Source organism: Dermacentor variabilis, chromosome 4 (genome assembly GCF_050947875.1).
Source record: "Dermacentor variabilis isolate Ectoservices chromosome 4, ASM5094787v1, whole genome shotgun sequence".
Taxonomy (NCBI): domain Eukaryota; kingdom Metazoa; phylum Arthropoda; class Arachnida; order Ixodida; family Ixodidae; genus Dermacentor; species Dermacentor variabilis.
The window spans coordinates 95,729,673-95,751,627 of NC_134571.1; the positions used below are offsets into that span (position 1 = coordinate 95,729,673).

The 21,955-nt window shown below is 43.8% G+C and overlaps 1 protein-coding gene across 3 annotated transcripts in view; it reads right to left on the minus strand.

Moving 5' to 3' along the window:
• The window catches only part of LOC142579535 (tudor domain-containing protein 7B-like), a 116,451-nt gene extending 95,282 nt beyond the window's left edge, over positions 1–21,169 (minus strand). The window contains exons 1-9 of one of the 3 annotated variants that reach the window (XM_075689856.1): positions 20,901–21,169; positions 19,275–19,371; positions 18,527–18,632; positions 17,568–17,679; positions 13,748–13,915; positions 10,834–11,077; positions 9,076–9,306; positions 3,179–3,255; positions 1,799–1,929 (exon numbers count right to left, since the gene is read on the minus strand). In XM_075689856.1, coding sequence (XP_075545971.1) covers positions 1,799–1,929; positions 3,179–3,255; positions 9,076–9,306; positions 10,834–11,077; positions 13,748–13,915; positions 17,568–17,679; positions 18,527–18,632; positions 19,275–19,371; positions 20,901–20,930 — 1,196 coding nt within the window. In that variant the 5' untranslated portion in view covers positions 20,931–21,169. Of the gene's footprint in view, positions 1–1,798; positions 1,930–3,178; positions 3,256–9,075; positions 9,307–10,833; positions 11,078–13,747; positions 13,916–17,567; positions 17,680–18,526; positions 18,633–19,274; positions 19,372–19,687; positions 19,785–19,867; positions 20,195–20,900 lie in introns of those variants that run through there. The other 2 variants (XM_075689857.1, XM_075689858.1) reach the window with 2 other exon arrangements.
• Between the last annotated feature and the right edge of the window lie 786 nt (positions 21,170–21,955).

The window sequence follows — 21,955 nt, forward strand, 5'->3', positions numbered from 1 at the left end:
AGAAAAAAATCTGTGACCTTTGCTTGCTTTTTCTTCTGCACCATCAAGTTCATTAAGCTGTCCTCAAGTTTGTGTCCAGTGTCCAGTGTTTGTGGACAGTGTCCAAATGAGAAAGGCCAGCTCCTTCCATTGTACCACAACAGCGGCGAATGACACTGAAAGCTGATGCAAGTTCAGCTGCAGTGCATGGTGGTTGGTCCTCTTCATCGGAACCTTCGCCGCTGCTCGAGTCTGCATCCTAGCCACCCATGACGTCAGCCACAATCTCCGCATCAGTGTGATCTGCTACGGCTCGCACGCCGTCGTCAGCGCTGACGAAATCGTGTGCTGTAACGCCGCCTGGAATGGCGCCTGGGAACACCAAGACAACCAGGCGTACAATGCCTTCTCGACCTAGTCAAAGGTTGGGATGCGCACACGACATGCTCCAGCACGACTGGACTGCACTGCCTTCAGCTTAACATCGGCTTTATTCTTGAGCATCGTACTCAGGGTGTTGCGAGGAATTCCAAATGCTGCAGCGACCGACAACTTTTTCTCGCCAGCCTCCACCCGTCGAATGATGTCCGCCTTTGTTGAAAAATCCAAATTCTTGCATTTTTCCGCGGCCATGGCTCCGGAACACGTGCCAGAAGAGGAAAGAAAAACGCACTGCACCACACGAGTCTCAAGCCTTCGCGCTGGCCTCGTGAACAAAAGGAACAAAGCGAATTGAAAGACGCACCGCTCCTCATCTCCGCACTACCACAAGCCCAAGCTGCACTGACCTCTTTCATCTCGCTGCGCCAGCGGTCTCAGCCAACCAAAACACAGGAAATGGGGGCCTGCGGTCAGCGTGGTTTCTCCCTCCTGCTTCCCTTTCACACCTAATCGCACTCCAAGCGCTCCTCGTCACGTGCCTTTCACCCACACGCCGTGAGATCGCAGAAACATTTTACCCACATGCCATGGCACGCGTGAGATCACGGGAACATCACGAGAGCTTCGAGAGGAGAAGCGCACTTGCGGGAGTGGGATGCGATGGGAAAAGCGCACTTGCAGGGGTGGGGTATGGTGGGAGAAGGCACTTGCCGGGGCACAGCTCAGCACAGAGTTCGTTCGATACATTGATATGCCGGTGCACAGGAGTTCTATACACGCGAACAATACCGCTATGCTTTTGCATGGGATTCTCAAGCGGATTTTTTAACTGTTCGTTATAGGCAATAATTCAATATATCCAGGTTCGATATATCAGGGATTGACTGTATATATTATATATATAAATGAGAAGGAAGGGGATTAACCGAGGGGCCCGTTTCTTTTTGTTAGTCGTGTCATAAGAAGCCAACAAACACTGACACCAAGGACAACATAGGGGAAATTACTTGTGCTTAATAAATGAAATAATGAAACGATCAGAGACTGTATTTGTAATAAACTATCAGCCTAGAGTCGAATAAATATGGCATATATATATATATATATATATATAGAACATGTTTCCCTGAATTAAAGAAAGGAAAGTTCAAGTTGGCAAATCCTATATGCTCACTTTGTAGCAAATGAACTTGTCTAAAATCTTCGAAAATGCAGCAAAATTTCTGACATCATAACACAATGTCATTGATACCGCAATTGAATACACAAGAGACCAAGGAAAGTTCGACTTTCGATTATGATTTTTTATACCTTTCTTGAAATGCTGACATGTTTCCAAAATAAGTTAGATTAGACTAGCTCATGGCATTAGTGTGCCTTTAGAGAACAACCTACAGGCAACAGCTAGATCCATGCCAAAGAAATTGCCTCTACTTACTCAGTTGTGCACACAACTCTCGAATCCTTGACAAGCTCTAGCCAGTTTTTTGGCACCGACTCCCTGTACTGCTCCTGGTACATCTGCGGCACAACAGTGCTCCAAAGGCCGTTGCTTTTCTGCGACACTAACTGGGAATAGAAGCCACAAATTCAGACATCGGCAAAAACAACCCCCCCCCCCCCTAAACATTTGTGACTTGTGCCAACCGTTGTGTCATTACACCTACACAAAGATGCTAGGAACATTCCACAAACCAGAATTTATGTTAGCCTGCCAAACTAAGTGTCATTACCACTTATAGAGTGAAGAATTGAGGATATTCCCAAAGCATACTGTTATTTTATATGCACTTTGCAGCTGCTACAGACTGTTTCTTATGTTCGATAACAGCAGCGAGCCTGCAGCCCAAAGAAACTTCTGGTCACATGCTTTATCAGCCTACCATGCTGGAATAAAACATGCATTTTCCAACTGTATTAAGTTTTCAGATAAAAGAAAGACACATAATGCCTCAAGACTAATACTTACAATTATTTGTTTAACTTAGAGAAAAATAGACATGTAAAATTCTAATTATGTGAAGGGTAGAACTGTTAAATATGTTAAATACCTGCAGGCTTCTGCTTTAGCGCACTCCTGCTACTCACCCTAGTCTTGTTTCACTAAATTTGGTGGACTAGGTCAGTAAGCAAACAGAAGCTGTCCAGGGCCTAGGTTTGAAAGCAGTGAAAGGGTATATATGGCGCAGTAAACTGTGTCACTAGTGGCAAGAATTCTTTCTGTGGCGTGTGCAGCAGATAAATACAGAGTACAAAGGCTCGGCGAATGACCATGATTATCATTTCTTGCTGTGGTTTAATAAGTCTGAATATTAAATGAACTTATGAGTTTCGGATGTTCCAGAGGCTACCATTCACACACAACAAGAGTGGATAGGACAATTTAGTTTTACATCTGTAGCCTACATATTAAATAACCCAAAATGTTACATACAGATCAGTCCAGAAACCATACTTACAGTGTCCTTCATAGACAATCTATGATCCCTGGATGTAAAACCACAAGAACTGCATGCTATTTGCATAGATGCACTGAAAGAATTTTCCGTAAGCGCTAAATATTTGTTTTCGACTTCGCCGTAAATTCCATGAGCATAAGTGTCTCTTTATATACTAAAACTGTTCATTAGAAAGCATCAGCACCTTTTGTGTTATTTCGTGCTTGTTACATTGATTGGTACTGTGCAACACCTTGCACAGTTCACAAACTTCCAAAACACAATGAAGCTACTAACAACAAATGCCTCAGGACACAAGATGCCAGCTAGGATAGCCTGCAGTAATAAACAATGCATAAACATAACTGACTAATTCTAACCTCTTTAATCCGACCAACAAAGTCTTCGACTTGCTTAGGTGTCGATACACTGGTCTCTTGCATCTGGCTCTGCAAACCTGCAAAGGAGAAGAAAAGTTAACTGCAACAAAAACAACAAATGCAACCAGTATTGTGCAATACTTGTACAAGGTGATTGCTGCTATAGCAAGACATGGTTCAAGTAACATTGAGTGAAACAAATGTGTCTGCAGTGAACACTGCTGCGCACACAGCCAGCCTTTGCCGCTGGGCACTTATCCAAGGCAGTTGCTCCCCCTGGCCCAATAATAGCTCAGAAAGAGCACAAGTGCAGGGAGCATGTTTTTCATTCAACAGCAAACGGATTAGTAGCAAAATAGAATAACACGGAACTGAAGCAATGTGCAACGAATCATTAGTTTGAAGAGAAATATGGCGACTTGCAAGAATGCGAGATGAGGTCTTGGAGATAGGTACCAGCACTTTGACAAGAGGATTGTTTTGTCAGCGTAATACTGTCTTTTTTTTTTTTAACCCTGCTGGAATGAACGCTGTCACACAGTGTACTCTTAGTAATGTAAAAAAAAAGGAAGACTTGCAGCCTCTCTGCAGCACCGTGTGACAGCATGAACAAGCAGCAACCTTTTGAAACTTTATGCACACTGCAGTAACGTTCCTTTCCCATGCCTCTGACAAACGTTTACTTGCATCCAAAGTGCACCTGGCTCATCCTTGACAGTCCTTGGGTTACCATTTTGTTTGTGGCCAAGGTTAACCTTTATACCTCTGGTTGTAACATTAAAGGACCCTTGAGCAGGTCTGGCAATGTTGAGCTAAGTGGAGTGCATACAATTACACCACTACACACCCCGAAAACAGCTGCCATGCACCTTTCTCCTTGTGGGCGCTGCACTCCCAGCTGGAGAATTAATGTTATTTGCACAAGTGTGCCTACGTAATTTGCAGTGCTGCAACGTCATTCACAGTGACACTTGACTATGAGAATTATTCAAGGCAACGGCAATTATTTGTTTTATCTGTTGCTTCAATTGATTAATTAAAGTTTAGAAAAATAATAAAACCTACAAACCAAATGTCTGCGTGTCCTTGTTTTTGTTTGGTACTTCCAATTCGTCTGGTTGTTCCCATGTTGTGTAATTGCGAGCACAGACAACAAAACAATATAATCTTCTATTGTATTCCAGAGCACGATCTGCTTATGTCTACAGTTGACAACTGACGGACTCAATGGGGAACGTAAATAAGTCAGAACTATCGAATGTCCGAAAAAACTAATGTATCCCAAAAAAATTATTTCATTTACGTTTTAGGGTCCTGTGCAAGGAAGAAGTGGTCGATTCATTGCTTCATGCACTTCCGCTTACATGAAATCAAGTCCACCTGTATTTTTGCCAGTTAGGTGTTGTTTCTGTACATTGATGCAAGGACGGCTCAGGTTCGAGTCAGATCCGCATGTGAAAGCTCCGGAGCACACTGCACATCATCATCATCAGAGTTAGAGTCGCAGTTTGACAGTGGGAGAACTTGCTCAATAGTTTCATCGTTCAGTTACACTGCGCTGTCGTCTGCAAAGTCTTCAGATGTAATGGCCGCAGGGATCGGCATTTGAGCTCGTTGTGCTAGGGGGCAGTTCAGGCTCTTCAGTTGCAGAGCAAGACTCATTCAGACTGCAACTCAAGACTCATTCGGAGTTGGACTGCCAGGGCACTGTTGGTGCCATTTGACGCGGACTGTCGGTAACTTCACGAGAAAGACTTTTTGGAGCCAGCATAGCGCTGCCTGGAATGCATACTGCACAAACAAACAAGCACGAAATGGCGGAACGCTGCTTGGAAGGCAAAGTCAACAAACAAGAACGGGCCATGTGCGGTGGTGCCGGAATGGATGTAATGATCACGATGTTGATGCAATCTGACAATTCAGACAAAGCCTATAAGATTGGCATTTTCAGTTAAATCTCTGATGTGTAGTGGTGCGACCAAGGCAAGGCCTCAGGGATTACCATCTAGCGTGTAATCTCTGAGGCCATACTTGATGTCTCATCGAGGTTGCCAGAGGGAATAATGGGGGCAGAGTCAGTGTTCGCTACAGCCATGAACCGAGTCCAAATAATCAGATGTAGTGCTGGGGGCTGTCCGAAATAGCGGTAATCTTTACACATTAAGTCTATGGGGCCATTGGTGGTGCTGCAAAGCTGTCCGAATTACCAAGCATGTCTAGACAGGGTGTCTACCAAGTTGACATTTCCAAATTCCCCGAGTTTTCCAGGTTTTCCCTGAGCACCTTTCCAAAATTCCCTGAATGAGCCAGAACTTTCTTTTATGTCAAGACAGGCTGGACACCATGTTGGCCGATGCTGTCACTCTCTAGTAAGCATGTTGAAACAAAAAAATGGCTTAACCCAGTTTGAATAGTAAGGAGTAACATCTATTTTATTTAAAAAGAAAACAGAATGAAGCTGTTAGTAAAATGCACAGCAAAAAAAAAAAAAAAATGATGAAACCCCATTCCAAATTGAGTCGAACATATTCAAATACGAATGAAAAGGAGATGCATACATAAGTAAATATTTTTGAATATGGGCTATTTCTATCAACTGAGAGCAAGCTCATCGGTATGAGGCCTGAATTTTGTCACAACTATCATTCTCTTTCAGCAGCTGGGAAGTCAACCTCAACCACAGTGACATACTCTCAGCCCGTTCCACTGCTTTTAAGAGTTTATTTTTGTTTGGATGAGGAATACCTGCATCTCAGCGTCAGCCAACACTTGGTTTTTTGAGCTCAAGCTCCTTCAAAGAGGCGACGGAACATTTCCTTCCGCGTTTATTCCTCAGTGCGTCGGTCCTTTCTGTTCTCATCCTCCTTCTGCCATGCGTTCACCCCACGGATCATTTGAAGCATCCTCTTGGTCAGTTGTACAGTCAACGTTCGATTTTTCTGACTCCCTTGGGGCCGCAAAAACGTCCGAAAAATCGGGCAGTCCGAAAAAAATGAATGCATGTTTTTTACTGCCCTTAAGGGCTCAAACCGCCACAGGCATATTCAAAAAAGCTCTGTATTAGGCATATCGGTGCTCGTACTGTGACAGGAGATACCAGGTGCACGCGTGTATAATGAAGGAATACATGCTGTGTCCCATGGCAATAGCCCCTTCCCACACTTGTTATGCTTCACTGCAATACTTTTGTGTATGCTTCACCAAGTAACATTTATGTACAGAGGCAAAGCTGACTTTCGGGCTTTATGTAACGCATCGTGCTTTCCAAGCTAAACCAATCGCAAGGACCACAAAGGTGGAGTTAGTGCCATTGCTGACAGCAGCAAATTCTTTCAATGAAAACACTGCACCCAACGGCATGAAGCTTAATAGCGAACATCGAAGCAGCTAGGTCTAGCGTTGCACCAGTGGTGGCTCCGGCTGCCAGTGAATCTGCGTGCGAGAGCGCCGGTTCGAGGCGGCGAAGTAATTAAAATGGCAGCGGTGGTGGCTTTGATTAATGCTGTTTTGGACCTGCAGTCACGGCAAAAAGTAAGGAAAATTGGACGTCGAAGGGTTCTTGCGTCCGAAATTTCAGACGTTCTGATACATTGACTCTATGGGGTACGTAGTGGTGCCGCGAAGCCATCCAAATTATCGGGCATCCGGAAAGTTGGTCAATGGCTGTACACTGGCAACTCCTCCAACTGACGGCAGGGCATAAAAGACTCTTCATTACGATTCCTGTCTGTTACTCGAGCCAGCAGAACCAATACTTTCGACCCTTTCAATCAAGAGCTAATTTTCCCTGATAGATGCACAAATTCCCTGAGTTTCCCCCCGAGTTTTTCCAGGCTACTAAAATCCCTGAGAATTCCCGGTTTTCCCGGTTGGTAGACACCCTGAAATCACTGCCCTGTTTCTGTACAGTATACAAAAATTGAAACACAAACGATTTCAAAACAACTACAACCCTGTGCTTTTGTGGCTTAGTGTTTGAACCAGCTACCATATTTTGTGAACATCGTATTGACTTATTGACAAACTTTTTCTCCTTTGAACCTTGTGACGGCCTGGAGATCTTTTGAAATGCAGTAGAAGGTTTATTGAATATTGTGAGCATAGCCAAATGTGACAATCTTGACTTCATCGCTCCTTCCTTTCTTTTTTCGAACGTAAAGATTTGCATTTGCCCTTTTCATTTTTCTTGGCATCGTCCCATCAGACACACATTTTGGGGGTGAACGAATTCAAATAATCAAGGCAAAAAAGAAAGCGAGAAAGCACCGACCTGCACTGTACCTAAAGAAACCATGACAAAAGGATTTACCAACAATTATGATATGTAAATTTGAGTGCAGCTCTACACGTTTTCATTTCGCAACATATTGAGACAAAGAAATGCAGTAGAGTCAGAAATCGTCAAAAATCTGATCTGTGAGTCAAGCATGTCAGCTTTTATACATGACTCGTCAAAGCTTCCAGTGTAATAGCTGGTGCCGCTTGGCTTCCAGAAAGTACTACACAATTCACGTTGCGCATACAATCCGATTACAAGACTATCGCAAACCAGGACAATCGAAACAGATGCAAACGAGGCTAAACCAAGCAAATCAAGAAAGCATGAGTGAAAGGTGACGCGAGCAAACGATAGTACGAAAAGAGCGGTCCAGCTGAGACAAGTACTATGCATCGAGTAGTCGGGCGGGTCCGCATGAAACCATGTGGACTGGAGGGTCTGTTCTTGTTGGTGTCTACCGTTCGCAGTTCGCATCTTTAATCTGCCGCTCCAAGTTCACACCTCAATGTTTTGCAGTTGTCCTCGTTCACTCGGTTACACTGCAGCAGCTGCTTGTTGCCACAGGAAGAGGCCACTAAGAGCAGTGCTATAAAATAAATTAATAAAATAAAAGCCTGACTTCGGTGCAGAATGCACTCGGTGACGAAGCCTGAGGCACCAATGAGTGAAATGCTTAGCCACAAGTCTGAGGAGTCTATGCAAGATGTTCTTGATCACCGAGTCCAAGGCGCACCAACGCACGAAACGCCTAGCCACGGGTGCAAAGAGTATGCGCACCAGGTGCACGGCTTCGGGTCCTGAGGATTGCATGTGCCATGTGCTTAGTCACGATGTCTAAAGCAGCAATGCTCGAAAGGCTTATCCACGTGTCCGAGGATTCCACGCGCCGAGTGCTTTGTCATGAAGTCCGAGTTGTCAATGCTCGGAATGCTTAGCAGCGGATCTGAGAGGCCAGTAACGGATTGATCAGTTGCGCTTCTACGATGTCTGCGTTGAGCCCAATTCAGCGAGATTACAGCAGTTGCAATGTCGAGAGCTTGCGAGGTGCAAATAGTAGACAATGCTCCTTTACAGCAAGCACCAGACCAATGGCGAAGCATGCTGCAGTCACATGGTGGGCACGGCCGATCAACGACTCTGGAACAACCTGCATTCATTTGCTTTTTGTGCCCTTGTTTCTGATGGAGGAGCTAGTTGAAGCGGCACATCTGAACATGAAGAAATGCACTCTCCGATGAGACCAAAATAGCGGTGCTCGATGGCACCATACTGGAGATATTGTGGCTTAATAAATGCATTTTTCGTGATGCCTGTGAAATTGTTTGCCACTTTCGCTGATACAACAAATTTGTTGGAGCATTTCTACATGTTTTTCAGAGAAAATATTTCGGAATATGATAGAGAGTTACCAAAACTGAAAACATGGCTTTCAAAAAATTTATTTTTTGGCCATTTTTTGCAATGCGAAAGCCGCATCCCCCTTTAATTTCAGAGTCCAGTATCAGTTAGAGTAAGAGTTCTTCTTGTAGGCTAGTAATCACATGGAAAAGCGCTTCTTAATACTGAAGGAAGGAGCAATTATAACCGCAATGAATGCAGTGATAAGCAAGAAACTCACTGTCATTCAGGCCAAGGAAGTAGACGGCCTTGCGTGCAGCCTCCTCCTCAGCCTCTTCCCGTGACTCTTTCTCGTCCGGGTATGAGTAGAAGGACTGTACATCCACTTTCAGCGTTGCCAGCCACACCAGGGGGCCCTTCTTTGAGCTGCGGCTGCTCAGTGCACTAAACGACACCGTGACGCCCCGCCTTTGACCGTACTCCTCCACCAGCTCACGGCAAGTCTTCGGGGCTGGTGAAAAAGACAGCAAGCACTACTACATACGGTGGCTACCGCTTTCACTGGGACCATGTTACAACTGGACTTGAACAGACTCATGGAGTCCACTTGAAGCGGCAGTATAAATATGCAAGCAATGAGTATCTTGCAACATCGGTTGCTATGTGTTGTTACGTGCTGTTTTGTCAGCCTGGTGAGAAATTCCAGCATTTAGAGCATGCAACATTTAAACAGTTACTACAGGAAAATCAAACGGCATATATTGGGACGAGAATTGCTGGAGTTTGGAAAATGTATATGTAGCTATAGCAGCACCATAAAAGTTGCTTGATTATCACTCAAACGTTGCGAGTAGCTCATTAACACTTAAAGAAATATTGAAAAGGGTTATTTGAGGAGTTGCAGAGTGCTTTCAAAATCTGTGAACAACTGTGAGAAAATGCTAAGAATTAGCTGATTGAAACTTCACGGAGTGATGGAGGAAAAGTTCTATAAAAGTTTATAGTAGTTCTAAAATTTCTCTAGGCCAAGAAACATTTGGCAGAGCTTTGAGTAGGCTGAAATAGCACGAGTGCTCGTGACAATTGCGCAGTGCAGGTTGGAATTACACCTGCAATTGGCATTAGGGTTTCTAACCGTCCAAATCTTGCAGCAAAGTATTGACTTTTCAGTAAATGTCCCGAGTCATGACTTGACTCAGTCAGGATGGCCAAATGTCAAAACACTGTTGTTTTTTCTACAGAATAACAATAAATAGACCAGATTTCCTTTTTTACAATGCCTAACAGCTCGCCTGCACATTCTTTTTGTTCTTATCCTCTGTTACGCTGTCATAAACATTAACGCGGTTTCGTTTTGCTCTTGGTTTTAGTTGTGTTGCAGGTCATAATCGGTCCAAGTACCTCTGTTTGTACTGGTAGCTGTATTAGCCAGGGAACCATAATGCACCTTTGTTGTAATAAATCGCAACACAATAAGACTAAAAAATTAGTCTGACTCTGTTGCACATACAGACTAGTGAATCCTGGCACTGAGAGGTTCAGTGCCAGTTCAGTTATCACTGACACTGTTATAAACAAGACAAACTGAACAATATAAATACAATGTTGTGACACTGTACTGTGAACAAATAGATGTATTTCAAATGACGTATTTCAAATAATACTGTGAACAAATAGACATATAGAATTTTTTCTATATTAGGTTGCCTTTCTAAAGAACAAAATTACATCAAATTCTAGAACACACTGTGAAATAATTTTGTGTTCTACATTGCACCTTCTTTTCTTGCACTGCCTGCTTAATTCCTTTTGGTTGTATTGTGCTACCTGCTTGAGTTCTCAATTTCCCATTGTGCCATATGTAAACAAACACAGACACCAGACTATGTCAATTTCCATCCACTGTTTTTTTTTTTTCGTTCATTGTTTCCTTCATGCCTGCCAGATCTTCTGCAGAGAAACGATAATCTGGAGGCAAGCCTGTGCAGCACAGATGCTGATGTGCAAGAGCAAGAGGGCTCTTGGCTCACATGCTTACCAGGTGGCGTGGCCGGCGGTGTGGGCAACTTGGGAGGTGGTGGAGGCATCGGCGTGGCTGCAGGCTGCAGTGTCGAACCATCAGAGGCTGTTCGAGGCATGCGCAGGGGCGCCCTTGACACAGGCTCCCCGACACCATTGCCTGGTGGGCTGTTGGACCCCAAGACCGGGGAGAACCCATTGCTTGGCCGCTGCCACCTGGGAGGGACCTCGTACTTGAAGCCAGGTTTCGTAGATGGCTGTCTCTGCATATAATGATAAGCCAAGGTGACATGAGGGTAGCATAACAGGGCAACTCCTCACCATGGCAAATCACTTCTGCAGAAGCCCTCAAGATGGAGGAAAGTTCATGACAGGAAAAAATGTCATCCACTCGAATGTAGCACAAAGCTACAAAGAAAACCCAATACGGGTTTCTTGCAAAGACAGCTTTGCATTTGAGAAAAAGTATGTCTTGGTGTCCCAAGGAAAGTGTATCACTGGCTCCTCTTTTTTTTCTTTCCTTGGCTTTTGTGATTTCATCGATGCGGAGGAGCCTTTGTGCGGGAATGACCGCGATGGCATTTCAGAGTATGCGCTCTCGTTCAACCAATGTTGCCGTACCGGACAGCCACTTCGTGCACATGTCGCACAGTCATCTCACGCTCGACTGTATTGGGGGGCAAAGATTCATTAGTCATGCTCAATTTTGTTGGGTGTGCGAGATGTTATCCGAACCATTTTTGGCCGCTTAAACTCTGTTTAATAAACAACGTTCCAAAACCATGTTCCTTCTCTTTGGTTTCAGGACATTGGCTAATGTTGTCCTACCATCAGGGTTTCCATACAGTGGGCAGCAGAGGAAATGCCGCCCACTGTTCTGTTTGAACGCAAAACCTTTTGAGGGGAGACTCAACATTTTAATTGTTGATTTAATCAGCTCCTCCAATTCATTTATCTTTGTTGCAGTTCTCACGTGTTCCTTTACCACGTGAGAACATATTAGACAGAAATTTGAAGTAGAAGTCGAGAAAATTTCACTTGTCTAGTATACCATCGACAGAAATCAGGTGGTAAACCAGGCTTCTGGAGGTCCCATTGCACTGCGGAGAGTGCGACTTTCCATTGAAACAATGCTGCTGTCTTGGTACCATCATAAAGAGGAGAGATGGGGGCTTCAGATAGCTGCAACGGCCTATTTCACTGTTTAAAACTAAAAGCAAGAGAAGCAAGCGAAAAGATAAACTTGCATAGCCGTTCTTTACCGTTTTCATGCATACACAGTGAGCGCTCCTATTGGTTGATGCAGATTTGAATCATTGGCACGCATTTCCCTACATTTTGACAGCAGCAAACTGTGCATTTCCTTATCCTGGCGACAATTGTCAAATGTGGCAGGCTGTGCCAGTGTCTCTAGCTTCTTTCATTATTGCAGACAAAATGATAAGCTTTTGAATGCACCAATCAAAATGGTGAAATGGTTGTATCGAAAAAAGCAAAAAAAAAAAAGACTTACCATATTTACTCACATAACGATCATACTTCATCTTTTTTAAAACTAGTGATGCAAATTTAGGAGTAGAATCATTAGGCAGGGTTAATTTTATGCAAACAAAAACGATTCATCCCGCATTTACTGTGGGATGACAACAGGTCGACAAACAGATGGCTGCCGCAGTAACAGTGCAGGACATCAAAACAAAAATGGCAGCCGACGGAGCAAGCCGAACATTCCGAACACGATTGTTTTTTCTTCTCGCGAGTATATTACATGCATTGAAACAGTTTATTCCATATCAATAATGAACAATATCATTAATATCAGCAAGTTTGTGGCAATAATGTAGCGATGTAAACTTTAAGGGGCCAGAAGCAGAGATGGACATAGAAAGACATGGCGGGCATGTTACGAAAACTGCAGCATTTGTCTTCGCTAAAATCCTAATATGGCACGTTTCCGCTAAGGGTAGGCAAATCTTAGCTGTATTACAAGCACTGGCATATGAATAGGGTACACTAATGTATCAATGTAAATGTGGCTACTGATGTTGCCGCTCGCAATTTTTTGTATGCCAGACGTGAAGTGAAGATGAGTAGTCCAGTGCCCATGCCAGCTACTAGTAAATTTTTATTATGGAATGTGTCTGCAGATATGCCTTTCTTCTTTTTTTTTTCCTGTCACACACGATATGGGGGGGTCGACTTACATTCGAGTCAACTTACAATCGTGTAAAGACGGTACGTAAAGATATTGTGTTCACAACCCCCAAGAAATGGGATAGCACATTTTTTTTTTTTCAAGTTTGCACTGAGCATACACCCTGTAGTGAGATACATGTATTATTTACTAACAATGATTTATCTTTAGACACAGTACACAAGTGGCAGCACACTTGAAACAGCAGAGTCACAAGCAACACTGTTTTTAGACCCCAGTGACTTGTTGCACAACTTTGTTCTTGCCAATTTTGACTGTTTCTGAATAGACTTGCTCAAAGCAAGTACCTCTCTGGTATATGGCATCTCGCACTGCCACAGGAGGGCAGCCCAAGTACCACCACAAATTCTGTTTTGGGCGCATATTTTGCAATCTCTCGCTGCCCCATCTTTTAACACCTTAAATACTCTTTTGCTAGTGGAACTTGTAATTCATAAAACCCGATACAACATCTGCAATATCTTAGAACAAGCCAAAATTTGTAAACTGTATTGAAAATATGAGAGCATTTTTAACAAGTGCCTTTGTAAAAGGAAGTGTGTTTTTTACTTCGCTCTCACAAGCATAGCTTATCATAATCAGCTTTCACCACACTGCACTCCCATTGAAAGGTTGGCAAATGCAGTTTGCAAAGTATCTGAAACCAATTTCACACGCCCTATACAAAAGCAAACTGAAGGAGTGTGTGCTAAAAAATTATTTATCAGAGGGCTCTCACCAGCTGCGGCAGCCCTCTGCCTGTCCCACGATGAGTCCTCCTAGGAGGTAGCGGCATGGGGCTCAAAGTTGCTGCTATGATGGATGGCTTCTGGCTGTCCAGCCTGCTCTGATAGCTGGCAAACCTCACACTGGGCCCAGTTCTGGGTGCAGGGTGCCTGCTTGGACGCTGCAAGGGTGATAAAACATTAGATCTGAACATGGGTCAATTATGGGCAGCTTTGAATACACAACAAGGCTGAAGCCTTAAAGAAGTACTGACCTGACAGTCTCAACTTTTAATATCTTGTGTTAATAAAGGCCCAAAAACGAAACAGTAGAAAAATGACTGGCCGGCTTAAGAGTGCAATGAATAAATTACTATAATAGCCTTCTATGAATCAGTTTCAGTTCTGTTAACCTAAGAGGTGACTGTGTTATGACATCACGATGCATAACCTTGGTCACGTAGGAGCAGAACATAGCATTTTGGCACTCACACTGGCTTACTCACTCATCAGCTATGCTACTACATCGGGCAACACAATGAGTGAAAGCATGATGGACCCAATAAGTGATACAAAACAAATGCCAACATGTTGTGACATTCTCCTCCCAAGTGACCACATTCTGTGTCATGACTTCATAACGCAACCACCTCATGGGTTAACGAGTTAACGAAACCAAAACTGGTTTGTAGAAGGCTGTTTAAAGTAAACTATTAAGGCATTCTGAGACTTACTAGTAATTTTTTTATTGTTTTTAGGCCATGGACCTTCATTTCCACAAGAAGTTAGAAGTAAATGAATGTGATGTCAGTACTGATATCTCTGTGTCATTATCATAACGTCATGACACAGAGCTAAATTTTCCAACACCGTGTCGGAATTAGCAGCGAGAACTTGGAGTGGCGCCCTCTCGCGAGTAACGTCACGGCCAGGACGCTGCTCACTCCGGCTCGCTCGGCTGCCGCGCGCGCTTGTTCCCTTCGTGTATGCTTCAATTATGGGTGGCTCGAGCCATTTTTATTGAAGGATATGTCGGTGTCTTTCTGCTGCTATGCCTGTACCACAGTTCCTTCTTCAAAAGTGCATGAGTAAAAAAAATTTGCGGTTTTGATATCGCAAGCTATGTAGTGTTGAAGGGGCCTACTGGTTTTGCAATGCATATATGCACCATGTCTGTCCATAAATATTGCGTAAAAAGAATGTCTGCAAAATTCAACTTGCAAAATCATGTATAATGCTGCACTAAACACTTAACATTCCATTAGCGGTATTTGGTGGCAACCTGTTATCTGTGTTAGAAAGACACTGCCCATCGAAACTATCATCATGATTCTTATTACTCTGGTGAGTTGTTCTAGGCAAATATGGCCGCTTTATTAAAGAGTAAAAGAAAGAGTTAGGCGTGCATTTTGTATGAAAAAGTTTGCTGCTACTTTCACCGCTCTCTGAAACAGACCCCCATAAAACAAATTTCTCATGGCTGCTAGCACAATGGCGTGTCATGTATAGTATTTACATAGTTAATTCCCAAGTACCATAGAAGCAATCACCTGAAAGAAAAGTTTCGTGGTAAAGGTTGAGAGCCAATCAATTGCAAGCGATGAAATGTTTCATGGTGGCCCTCAGTAGCCTTTATCGACAATATGGCACACCCCTCCCATAACGGTAACAAAAGACTGTTGTTATGGCGAGGAATGAGTTGTTCGCGAAACCCATCAGTTTACTACAACTTCAAATTGAAACCATGAAGCAGTTTTTACAGTGCCAATTGCAATGCCTAAAGTATACTTGATAAGGAAAATACAAGCACCTTCTCCTTCACCATGTTTTGATCCAGTGTTGTTTAAGTATACAAATGGAAAACTATTTTCTTTGTCAGTACATAAGAGAGAACCTCGCAAACCTTCATAAGCAAGACACCTCGAGCCTTAGATATTTCACTTGATTTTTGACTCTCCACCGGGGAATTATGATATCGTCCAATATGTCCCATACTACTAATAAATGATGTTTCGGCTTCTTTTTGGCAGCAGCCATACGGTCCAAAAGGCATATTTCACTAAAATATTTGGGCCAAGCAGCCTGTGTCAGTTCGCCAAACAGATTTGTCACGTATTTTCCTCAAGCAACAAACACCAGTAAATTGCTCAAGTGAGTTTGACATGTAGCATGGAAAATGGATTATATATTGGTACGTTCCTTTTCGTATTCTGCTAACAGCTGTAAGCCTCAATTAGCTTTACTTCAAATTACCGCTACTTAAAATAAACGTGTGAAGAACCGCCTAATTTTGAGAAGCAGTTAAAGAAGCAAGTGGTGCTGGAAGAATCTAAACTGCAGTGTTAGTTAAGTCCTCGTGTTACTGCTGAGCATTTCTGTGAAGAAATGCAAAAATTTGTTATTGTACCATGAACCACTTGTCATAAGCAAAACTGTTTTAGCACATTAAAATCAAGGTAACTGTTGTGGAAGTCATATATAGGCAGCGCTTGTGGCATACTTGTTGCAAAGTGGCAGGTGTGGTAACATAACTGGATTCTTATATATGCAAAATTTTTGCAGTTGCCGATCTGTGCATGGAAAACCCGCAATGGGCTGGTCTGGGTTCCTTCAGCTGGTGCTGTAGCATTGCCTTTGAGAACTGTAATATCGCCTAAGAAATAAGCTCTCTGAATAAATTTTCACGAACGAAGACATTGCAAAAATATATTTGAGACGACCGCCATAAGTATACAAGCAGAGGGAACGAGAGCGAACAAACGAAAACACTGCAGAAAGCGCCCAGACACCACCCGAACTGCTGCAGACGACAGGCGCAAGTCTGTGCCCTCATGTCACGCGAGCGGTGCTCGCGGCAAATCTGCATTTCATTCTCAGGGCTAATAAGACTGGGTATGATGACTTTGCTCACTAAAAGCAAACAAAAGTGTGCACATTTCTTCAGCATGTGAAAATGTGTGGCAGCTGCAGCAATCACAGGAACAGAGCAAGCCAGCATATCATGACATCGTAACACATCCACATCCTCAGTACTGAAACTGGTACATAGAAACAAGTATCATAGCAAATTATTTAAAGTGCATGCACGAGTGCTTGCTATCTTATATATATATATATATATATATATATAATTTGGACCACCATTTACAGCAAAAAATTTGAAGTTAGAAATGCCATGTCAATACTCCAACACGTACCATACCACGCATGGTGGCATCTTTCCTCCATTGCCGAGCAAAAGTTCACAGCTCTCAGTGCCACGCTGTAGACAACAGGGAGTGACAAGGACTCTCAGGTTGGATGAGCACCTCTAGTCTTCTACAACAAGCAGTATGTGAGCACTCATTGAGCTTTTTCGATTTGTCATACTGGACTGTCCAGGACCGCTAGAGACGCTACATATGCAATGTTCATTGGCTGAAAGCATCCCTTTGGGCAGTCCAGTACTGTCAGGGATGGATAATCATTAGAGACCCATTGTCTGCTACATGGTAGCCCAAGCACAACAATGCTTGTTGACCAGAGGGTGCCAATCTCCGAGGAAGTACCACAGATGACCTCTCTCCATTCTCTGCCGCATGGTAAACACACCCAACAAATTTTGCCTGATGGTCTCTGCCAGCTAAACAAAAGTGACATGTTTTCACAATGCTCCTAAGACAGAGTTTGTAATCTGGCAGTAATTTCTGTTGGTTAATTTCTGCAGTAATTACTGTTGGCTACAGGGACAACCCAGCTACATCAGCTGTCTCAGAATCTACAAGTACACCATTTCCTCCGTGTAGTTGAGTTTGGTCAAAATTTGAATAATAAAGTGCTCCTTCAAATGCTTACCCTGGCTGGCTTTGTTTTGGCAGCAATCTTTTGACCAGCAACAAGCTGGGATACATGAGCAGTGGTGGCTTTGCACACAGGTTCCACAATGATGGTCCCATTGTCAGCTGACCTAACAGCAAAAGCTATGGATTAACACAGACATAATTGCCCACAGATATACATCAGTTAACTAGGTAACAAATCAATAGAATAAACTAAAATGAAAATTTAGCTCCTATGCAGAAAACATTTCACCCTTTGAACAACAGGGACATGCTCAATTTATCCAGATATTTCTTTCATTGGATGCCTATCACATAATTTTAATTTACAAGCACTCCCCATTATGTAAGAAGAAAGAGTCTAAGGATGATGAACTAGCCATACATGCACCCCTTTCTTTCATACAGTTTTTTAAAGTGTCGCACTCCAGCAATACAGTGCCGCAAACCCGTTTTGAAACCTGCTAGGTATATGCAGCCTTCAAACAATCTCAGAAAAATTCAAGCAGAGTTAAACAGTCACACCCAGCTAAGAAGCCATTTAAAAGGGAAAATTTCACTGGCAAGTATTTGTAGCTGCACGGGTTCATGCCCTTCTGGCATATGCTACACGAACAAAAATATGGTAGCCACCACTATCACAAGGACATGCAGTTGCTGCACTGCTGGTAAGACCAAAGATGCACTGAACTTTTTCTGTAGTGAGCACAACTCCAAGTTTCACTTGTACTACCGTACACACTCATTGTAGGCGCACTTTATAACAAAGCCCTTGTGTTGAGGGGGTGAACAAACACTGCATTGTGAAGTTATAGCCAGTTAACTGAACTCGTATGCCATGCTATTTGTTTCAAAAGCTTATAAGCCAAACTGCAAATTTCTGACATGAAAACATGCTGAAACAAAGCTCATTATAAGACCTGAAGAGAGGACAAATGTACAAACCATACAAAAAATATGAGAGGCAACACTCACTTTCGAACAGCAGCTGTATCAGGAATGCTCTCTATGTAGTCAATCAGCTTTTCAAAGCCAAGCATTTGGAACGGTATAGGGCTGCCAATCAGAACTGTGTATTCTTCTGGAAAAAGAAATGTGACCATTCTGTTGCACTTCGCAAATAAACAAACAAGGCTATATGTATTGTCTTTTATGGAGTGCTGTAGGAAGAAATTTGAGCGTGGTATTTTAAATAAGCCAGAAAGCATGAAGAGCTCTGTTGCCTTTTAGTCCAACAGTAACTATGCATACATTTTACAGAATATGCGCTCCTTACAAACTTAAAGTTGGACATTGAAAACCACGCCACAATATGTCAGTATGGAACTTCGATTTTTTTTTTTTCATACATATAGTGCCACCATTTGTGCTGAATTTAGGAGCTGCAACACCAACACACGGGCGCAGCACATGCTCACATGCCACCTCCCCACCCATTCCCCTCTGGTATTCAACATGTATAAATTGCAACATTGTTGATTGATGCTTCCACGCGCGTATGTTCAGTTAGTGCCCTGCTACCTCAACATATGAATGTTCTCCAATACACGCGCCTCTCGAACCAAAACATCAATGGTCGTAAATAATGTGTCGTGGAAGTTTCGCATTGCGAGAACATGCAGGGCGCGCACGCCTTCAATTTGCCTTTTTCGGGCAGGAAAGAAAAAGGCAATAAAATTAGAACAGACGGCACTGAACATGCGTACAGATTCGTTCATCTTACCTTGCAGTTTAGAGAGCGGAATTCCGCCCTTTTCGCAACTGAGGACAGAGTGGAGAAACGTTTCGACTTCTTGTTTCTTCTGAACCTCCATTGCGCCCTAAAATAGATGAGATAAAATGAACGCATAACCAAAACAAACTAGCTGTCAAACAACTCGGCATGAACGCAATTCTAAACCTCTCGACAACTGTTCGCATATGAATGACAATGTAAATCAATCGTACCACTTTTCGCGTACCCAAATTAAGTTTGTTTGGCAGCAGTGTGGAATGTGGGGTAGACAGATGCGGTGAATTCGCTAGAACCGACTCGTAGGCGGTCCAATTCACAGTACCGACCAAATGTCGTTGGATGCGTTACAAACCATTACGAACAACAAGATTCGATGCGAATATACTATAGTAAGCACTCACTTGATTCCAGCGTTAATGCATCAGCGGACAGGCTGATGCATAAGTTCAAGAAACCTATGTGCCAATCAAGGGACGCGGAAGCATACGTCTACAGGGACGTCTCGCAAGATGCGAGGTCAACGCCACTTTGACAGCGGCGTGCTTGCGTCAGAACAGCCATTGAATGATATCTGTACTTACCGATATGCGTTAATCCCGTGTTGCGTACAAATAAAGAAGCCGGTGGAACATGCTACACCGCTAGGTTAGCGTAGCCGCTGTAGGCTTACAACGCGCATAGTTGAGACCACAGAGACTCGAAACCCTTCGAGGCTCGTTCGTCCGTTTTCGTCGTCGTCTTCTTTCTTTCGTGTATCGTTGTGTGTGCGTTCGCCTCTGTGAGACTGAAGATGTTAAACAATGGCTGCCAGCGTGTCGGCGTGCGTACTTTCGAAGAACGCGACGTGTAACCTTGAAAAACAGCAGCTAACGGAAACCGAAAGTAGCCACAGGCGTTCAATACAACGTTGCCAATCTTTCAAAAAAAGTCCCCAGCCAAAGTCCTAAATGTACCCATACGCTCAGACACACTTCCTGCTTGTCCCTAGATCATGGTGGTCCACAAATCGCCGCGAAGTTGGCGAAGTCAAGAGGTCAACAGCATCGGCACACAGAAACCATGTCAAACTCCCTTTCATTCGGTTCTGTGTATGTGTATAAAGAAATTTCCTGTTCTGTGTACTCTAGAGGGACGTGCATATAGTGGTGTCTGAAACTCGACACCTATGATGACTTATTTTTGACGCTTAAAATCATAACTGTCCCATTCAACCAGCAAAAGCACAGCCTTTAAGATTTGCAATTTAAATCTAGAGGACGCCACCTTATAAAACTTGAATTTAGACATAACTTATTTCGTTTAAAATATTCAAAAAACGTTTTTTTCTCGTTAACCTCTGTACTGTTTTCTAATCAAATATTGCAGGAAAATTGCATTTTGAAGTTTACATTGCTAAGTGTGACACTTGACACTATCTATAAAATTTAAAGAATTCAAAGTAGGTTTTTATAAAAGGTGACCAAATTCGCGCCTCATAAAGTGGCTCTTCAAATTTTAAATGCAGATCTTAAAGGCTATGCTTTTGCTGGTTGACTGCGGCGGAAGCGAATTTGAGAGTCATTAATTAACCGTCGGTTTTCAACATGACTGGATGAGGTCAGTCGCAAAACTCACTCGAAAAGGTGGCCCCAACCTGTTGCCCATCCAAGGGTGACGCTCGCATCGAATTGCGACCAAGTCACGTGGGAGCGTTCACACAGCCACCGTTAAACGGTACACGCAGCAGACGACAAACACGGTTAGCGACGAGACGTTCATTTGAGGAATCATCCGACGTATGTGCGCAGGCGCTAGTAAGAGCGGGCGGGCTTTTTGCTCCTTATCTGCCTAGGCACTGTAGGCACTACGGAGGAGGTTTGTTGGCGCGCGTTGTACGCGTTTGTCCCTAGGCGTGCTGGCATTGCGAAGTGGGGTCGAGCTGGTTTACGCTCGGACGCTGCCTGCCGGCGCGGTGAAATGGATGGAGCAGCGGGCACTGACGCCCCATTTGGCGACCGCTGTGTTGGACCAGCGGCGCTCTTGCTTAGCCAGTCGTGCCGGACCACAGCTGAGCAGCAGGGACCGTAGCAGAGGCCAGGCCGCATACATTGAAAATCTAGAAGTCAGAGCGCCTTAGCAACCGCGTTTGAACGCAAGTGGCTGAAAGGCCGCCGGTGACGCTCGACGCCCCTGCAACTGCTATGAGAATACGTTGCGCTACCCTAACGCCTCTTACGCTAACCTAAAGGTAACCTAAGCAAACCCACTGGCCGAGAGGAAAAGACAATAATCCTCACGACGTAACCGCTGTGAGAATACGCCGCGCCACCCTAACGCCTTTTACGCTAACCTTGCCTAACGTGGCCGAGACGCAAAGCCAATTTATCCTCACGGCGTCCCATCAGGCAGTGGCGTTTAACTGCGGTTGCTAAGGGACGGTGCGTTTATTTCACTCAAATGAGACCGCTCAAAAATGCACCTGAAAAGTCGCGCAAAGCAGTATACGAAAAGCCTGCCAAGAGAGAAGATACTGCACCAGGAGAGCAGGCCGGGCCTCTACTGCGGCCCCTACTGCTCCCCCGGAAAAAAAACAGTTGCGTTTTTTTTTTTTTTTTTGAAGGTGGAGCGCCGTAAGAAGCACGAAAGGTTTAATCCGGCATGACTGACTCAGCACCAGCGCCACAGGTGCG